This window comes from Trichophyton verrucosum (genome assembly GCF_000151505.1).
Source record: "Trichophyton verrucosum HKI 0517 chromosome Unknown contig01086_1.f1.exp, whole genome shotgun sequence".
Taxonomy (NCBI): domain Eukaryota; kingdom Fungi; phylum Ascomycota; class Eurotiomycetes; order Onygenales; family Arthrodermataceae; genus Trichophyton; species Trichophyton verrucosum.
This window is the reverse complement of record NW_003315169.1, coordinates 34,864-41,101: the sequence shown is the minus strand read 5'-3', so window position 1 is coordinate 41,101 and position 6,238 is coordinate 34,864. Positions and strand designations below refer to the sequence as shown.

Genomic DNA, 6,238 nt, shown 5'->3' with positions numbered 1-6,238 from the left:
GGAAAAATAGTTGCGGTGCTAACAGGCCATGTAACAGTGCCCCGTTTGATAGCTCAGCTGTTCGAGTGCGAAATTTTCATCCAGATTGGAGACCGTCACTTCCAGATTCCCCGAGATATCTTCTCTAGCCCGGGAGACTCGCCCAACTTCTTCTCCCTCGGCTTTGCCGTATTCTTTGCCTCTCCTACCGCCGTCTTCCCGGGCCTCGAGCGCGAAGGCCTCCTGCGCCCGCCTTCCATCACTCCTCCCATCGTCAGCAGCCGGTCTGGAGACGTCTTCGCCGAACTGCTGCATTTGTTGCGTGGCTACCCGGTACACATCCGCGACGAAGAGCATCGGGCATGTCTGCTGCGAGATTGCCGTTACTACCATTTGCGTGGCCTCGAGCAGAAGTTGATACCCCATGACATCAGCTATAACCTGGAGAGACGCCGGTTCGAGATCACCGTACGCCTCGAAGACGTCCGGCCGTCTGGCATCACCTTTGTTCCTGACGGAGAGGGCAGCAGCAACCCCAATGCCAACAGCACTATTACAGGAGGATGGATACATTATGCCCGGCCGTTTGTGGATGATGATCATCGTGAATTGATCATTGAAATTGGCGGCGGCAACACCCTTGTCGACTTGACCACCATGCGAGCCGAATTGCACGGCCTGGCCAAAGCTCGTGTCACCAGCCTGTGCCAGGTCATTTCTAACAAGATGAATTTACCCACCAACACTCCCCTGAGCCTTACGGTGACACCCGGAAATAGCAGCAGCAGCAATAACAGCCCTGCCAACGGTAGCAACACTGCTTTGACCGGAGATAGGATCAAGATCCACATTGACTCAAGTACAGACATCACCCTCGATGGCGAGCCCTTTAGCCCCAACAACAACTACGATACCACCTCCAACGGCTCCAACAACAGCACATTCCAACCGGCAGAAGCTCCCGCTGGTTACTCGCCCATGGAAGGCAATGCACCCCCATTAACTCCATCTGGCCTCTACCCCCGCCTCCAGACACCGTCTGCCGCCGCTGTCCAGCCCAACCAGCAGCTGCCCCGCAAGCGCCGCAGGGTCGACGGCAGCGAGAGGAGCCGCCAGTGGGTGGTCGATCGTGGCCAGTGGCGACTGCGAGTCCATCCCAGCACCAATGCCAGCACCGGCACGAGCCAGATGGAGGTTGTCTTCGTCGCCGTCAAGCTTGAGGCTCACTCCAGCCAGCGAGCCCGCAATGCTCGTCGGTCCTTCGTCTCTTGACCGTCTTTTCCTTCCTGTCGATATTAAAAATCTACAAACAAAAATATACTATGATGTAATCTAATATTGCTTTTTGCCGTCCCCGGGATCGTATGATTCATACACTGTATTGTAATTACAGCATTTACCCCTTATGGGATCTTCTATTTTAACCTGTAATGTGTCGTAACATACCGTCTTGTACCAAAAGTCCGGGGAAAAATACGCCTTTTTTCTTTCTTTTTCGCCCACAAGTCGAAAGAAACAATCGAACAACCAAACCAGCACAAGCGACGGCGAGGCCAAACAACAACCAGACGAGCAGAAGCGGCCAGCAGAAGAAGACAAGGAAAAGGAAGACATCAAACGACATCCAGGCAGCAAGCAGATATCAAGGCAACGACCGTCGATGCAAGTGTCCACCGCCAACGCTTCCGCCTCGCGGCATGCCCCCGATGGCCAGCCATCCCCAGCCAACTCGGCCTCCGCAACGCCCACGAACAACTCGCCCTCCTCGCCGGGGCCGATGAGCGCGCAGCCTCAGCTCCCCCATCAGCCTCTCCAGGGCCAGTCGCGCCAGCTGCGGCCGCTCAAGACGCCTCTCTACGTCCCCGCGGCCCTGCGTCGAACCGAGAGGCCTCCAAAGCCCTCGCCTCTCACGCCGCCGCGTAGCGTCCACGGCTCTGTCGACGGCCAGGACGGGCAAGACGGCAGCATCACGCCTACAGAAAACCTATCTCGCCGGTCGACGGTCGACAGCACTCGCAGCGGCGTCAGCAGACTCGCCCAGGACGAGTGGCTGCGGGACCAGAATCTTGGAGAGGTCACTGGCTCGCCTACTAGGGAGCACTGGAAGGTAGATTCCCCCCTCCCCTTATCTCAACATACGTACCTTGATATACCGGGTACAAGAGTACGCACGACAGCTAACAGGTAGTAGGCTGACTCGGCTTCTCCGTCCTGCGACTCTCCCGTGTGCAAATCCTTCTTTGGCATCTTTGTACGCCGCCATCACTGCCGGCACTGCGGCCATGTCTTTTGCTCCTCCCACACCCCCTACACCATCCCACTCGACCAAAATGCCAGATTTCACCCGGATGGCATCCCCTCACGCAGCTGCGACCTTTGCTGGGCTGCCTACCGCCGCTGGGAGCAGGCTCGCACCGACCAGCTCAACCAGATTCAGCACAACTTGATCGCCAATCTCAATGCCCCCGAGCGTAGCCGGGGATGGGCCATAGAGGCTGACCGGCTAAGCATTGCCGACCCAGACGCAGATTCAGATGAGAATCAGGACGGTATGATTGCCACCAGTGTACCCAGGGACTGGAGCTGGAGCACCTTCTAACCGACTCACTGATTTTACTCTCCTCTTTTTTTCTGTTACAATTGATACCCCCTTTGACGTTGTCTCGAGCCTGCAATCCTGCTGACTTGACTTGGGCTCTCCCGGCTCGTTGCTCTCTGTTCTTTACTTTCGTCTTGCTCTCATGGTTCACATGCTTCCATCCAGGATATGACTGTGTGTCTGTTTAGCTCATTCTGTTCGTCTTTTGATTACGGCTGTCTGAACGAGGTTTCCCGGTCCTCCATGCATATAGATTTCATTTTCTCCTTGTCTATTTCTTCTTCCTTCTTCCTTCTTCCTTCTTCTTTATCTTCTTATTTTTCCTTTCTTCTGTTTGTCTATTTCGTTACTGAGCACACGGCCGTTCTGTCTATGTCCAAATCGACGAATCTATATTCAACCTCAATGCCCCCCAACGTAGGCCGCGTAAATTCATAACTCCAGCATCTTCCACATCCCAACATGCAGGATGCCTTCTTCATCCCACTGCCCCAGGCTCTTGTCGGTCTCGAAGCCCAGCCGAGCATACATTGCCTCCACATCCGTCTGGGCATGTATCAAAACCAAGCCCTCCCATCCACCGCCCACGTCCAACTTATGCTCAGCCGCCCATTCCAGCGCCATCTCGACTAATCTTCGAGCAAGCCCTTTCCCTCGATAAGTAGGCAGAACGGCCAGTCGACCAATCTTGACAAACGGCTTTCCGCTCTCATGTTGGTGCTGATGCCCTCCATGCGGTGGCGGGACAAGGCGAACCACGCCTACAGCCTTGCAGCCGCCATCAACGTCACCAGCATATACAAGCCAATGCCAGCTTCGATCGTCGTCGGCGTCGACCTCGTTCTCCGGGTCACAGTTCTGCTCATCGACGAACACAGTCATGCGTACTTGTAGGCCGTCATTAAAGATGGGATATTGTGGCTGTTTATTGGAGTTGAGCCCGGTTATTCCCTGTGCTGGCGGCTGCATAGAGAAAGTAAAGGAGTCCATTCTCTATCACTAGTCGTAGAAGTAGAATATGATTAAAGTGTATGGACTAGCTGTCTGGTGGTACATTCATTGAGCAGTTCTTACGAGCCAGTTTTGGCTCGAAAATATAAGTAACTAATTAATTAACGAGTTACCCGCTCGTATCAAAGCTTGTCTTGAAATCAACATGAGTCAAGACACTAAATTTAAGCATCATGTCTGGTATTTGAATGCCACGACCTTAACTAGAACTGAAGCCCTCCCAGACATCATCGTATTCTTCGTCGTTGTCTTCATCACCTCCTACTTTGCCCTCAATTTCTTCCCGCACAAAGATCGCTACAAAAAAACCCCCAGTGCCTTCATCCCCAGCAGGCCAACATCGAATGCAAGCCTCTGTCTGTTCGGGAGAAAGCTGGGGTGGGCGTTCTGAGGTATCGCCAGGTAAAATCCCGCGGTGATGCCAGTTCCGAAGGCCCCTTGCCTGCTCTGACCGTAACTCAAGTCTCCAGCCAAGATTTTTTGCGATAGATGAGGCTAGCACACGAGCGACAACATCCTCGTTCTCCTTGTGGTGTATGGAGCAGGTGCTGTAAGTAACGCGGGTAGCCGCTGGGAAGCCAAATGCATGCTCCACGATTTGGCTTTGCAGATTAGCAAGCTTAGCTAGCCGTTCACTCTCATCTTCTTTTGCTTCTGTTGTAGGTGAGCTACCCGGGGATGATGAATCCGCTGGGTTCTCTCGTTTTCTTTTCCGATTCTTCGACCCTTTGCTGCTGCCCGTAGTAGCAAGCGTAAGTTCAGACTTTGACTTGGGCAGGTCGAGTTGCGGGACGTCTTCACGCTTCGTAATCCCACTACCTGAACAGCTGGGATCAAGCAGGAGAGCAGTGACATGCTGGAACCGCGTGTCAGCCGGGTCAAGGGCTAAAAAGTCCTGCCCAGGTAAAACTGTCACTATGTTACTCGCGCCGGCCTTTTTCACCATTGTCTGCAGGATCTTGGATCGCGAGTGGGATGCATCTAGAGAAAATACCCTATTCTTTTGCTTCTCTGGAGTAGAAGAGAGCAACGAAGCGAGATGCGTTGTCTTGTTTCCCGGAGCGGCACAGCCATCAATAAGGTCTCCCTTCCACTGCCCTGGATGGTCCCCCAGTAGCAAGTAGGCGGGGAAACAAGAAGCTTTGTCCTGTAATATAAGTCTTCCTTCTTTATATGCAGATGAAGAAGTGATGTCGATGTCACGACTGATGGCCATAAGGTCTGGTATGTGTTCGTCCAAGCAGTACTTCTTCTCATCTGGTGTGGCTTCCGCAAGCTCGGATAAGGAACTCGCAGACTCATAGCCAGCGAAAGTACTTTTCATCTCATGATCCAATGTCGTCAACACGTTATTTATTCGTATCCATCTAGGTGAGAATGTCTTCATCACCTGCTGGTCCTGCACCAGCTTATGCTTCAATTCCTCCTTTGAGGCGCATCCTCGGCGAACTCGCAACTTTGTAAGTTCAGCATTAAGGCGAGACTTGTGGCGCTCTACAGCCAGGCGAAGGGGATGATTCGAGGGAGCTGCAATGCCCCTCTTGGACAGTAGAAAGTCATGGACGAGTAGAAGCGACAGAATGGGAGTTAACTGCTCACATCACCTTGTTCTCGTTAGCAGCAAACCCAATTGATACTGTGAATGCAAAGGAGTAAGCCTGACTGACCTTTGATTCATGCGCCAGGATGCCGGCATTGTCTATGACCTCCTTGATGCACTCGTTGTACTTTGCGACCTCGACTATCAGAGCGTAAATCTGGGCTGGAGGAGACTTCCACTTTCCTGTGTAGACTCTCGACTTGAGCGAGCCGGCGTGCGACGGCCCACTGAGAACAGCCGCAGCCTCAAAGTAAAGCGACATCCTCTTCCACTCCTTTCCGTATAATCCTTGTCCTTATTTTCAACATCATCGTCGTCGTCGTTGACTTTTTGTCACTTTTTGTTCTTTAGATTTAGCCGCCAGCGCGCTTGACGCGGCAAATAGCGCCAAGAAAACAAGCCGACCTTCAACGTCAAAGGAAAAAAAGGCGAAGGCGAAGGCGAGGACGAACGAGAGAGAAGCGACAGCAAAGACAACAGCAAGCATGGCGGGACCGTCGAGTAAGTTCATGCTGGAGAGGGAGGCAGAAATGTTTGATGCTTCGTGGCACCGTTTTACTGACCCAATTGATAGATCTTCACCTTGACCCTGCGCTGCAGAAATACTACGGTCAGCACCCTTCGGCCTATTCCTTCGACTGATCCGTGGCAGTCGATGCTATTAACAGCTGTATATCCCGCAGCATACATACTAACCTCTGCACAGACACGCACAAGAACCGCTACAAGTATTTCAGGTGGACCCCCCGTACCGCATGGCTGTCGTTCTGCTACATGGCCGTCATCCCCGGCATCATCGGCTACATCTCCTACAAAACAGATGTGGGTGCAACATCCTACCATATCCATACCCAATTACAACGCGATTCTAACTTAACTTAACCCGTCTAGGGTAAATACAACTTCCGAGGGAAGAGGAGAGGGGACACTATTGCCGAATTTTGAAGTGGGATGACTTGGAAGTGAGCGTGCATGGTGACGCAACACTACGGACTTTCGATCAGAGGCATCCAGTGTATATCTTGGACTGAATAACAAGCGGTCTTGAG

At 52.7% G+C, this 6,238-nt stretch overlaps 4 protein-coding genes across 4 annotated transcripts; 2 read left to right on the top strand and 2 right to left on the bottom strand.

Annotated features, from left to right (window-relative positions):
- Window positions 1–84: 84 nt before the first annotated feature.
- On the top strand, window positions 85–1,251 carry TRV_07691 (uncharacterized protein; the record flags this gene model as incomplete). Its single annotated transcript, XM_003018266.1, has 1 exon — window positions 85–1,251. A coding segment is annotated over one exon (1,167 nt), but the record flags the coding sequence as incomplete, so codon positions are not given.
- Window positions 1,252–1,301: 50 nt separating this feature from the next.
- Window positions 1,302–2,578, top strand: TRV_07690 (uncharacterized protein; the record flags this gene model as incomplete). The annotated part of the gene is made up of 3 exons (XM_003018265.1): window positions 1,302–1,306; window positions 1,486–2,143; window positions 2,171–2,578. 3 exons carry the CDS (start codon window positions 1,302–1,304, stop codon window positions 2,576–2,578), a joined length of 1,071 nt encoding a protein of 356 aa, XP_003018311.1.
- A 271-nt stretch (window positions 2,579–2,849) lies between these two features.
- TRV_07689 (acetyltransferase, GNAT family, putative) lies at window positions 2,850–3,568 on the bottom strand (the record flags this gene model as incomplete). Its single annotated transcript, XM_003018264.1, has 2 exons — window positions 2,850–2,916; window positions 3,108–3,568. The coding sequence occupies 2 exons, from the start codon at window positions 3,566–3,568 to the stop codon at window positions 2,850–2,852; spliced, it is 528 nt and encodes a 175-aa protein (XP_003018310.1).
- A 220-nt stretch (window positions 3,569–3,788) lies between these two features.
- Window positions 3,789–5,451, bottom strand: TRV_07688 (NOL1/NOP2/sun domain protein, putative; the record flags this gene model as incomplete). Its single annotated transcript, XM_003018263.1, has 2 exons — window positions 3,789–5,180; window positions 5,257–5,451. The coding sequence occupies 2 exons, from the start codon at window positions 5,449–5,451 to the stop codon at window positions 3,789–3,791; spliced, it is 1,587 nt and encodes a 528-aa protein (XP_003018309.1).
- Between the last annotated feature and the right edge of the window lie 787 nt (window positions 5,452–6,238).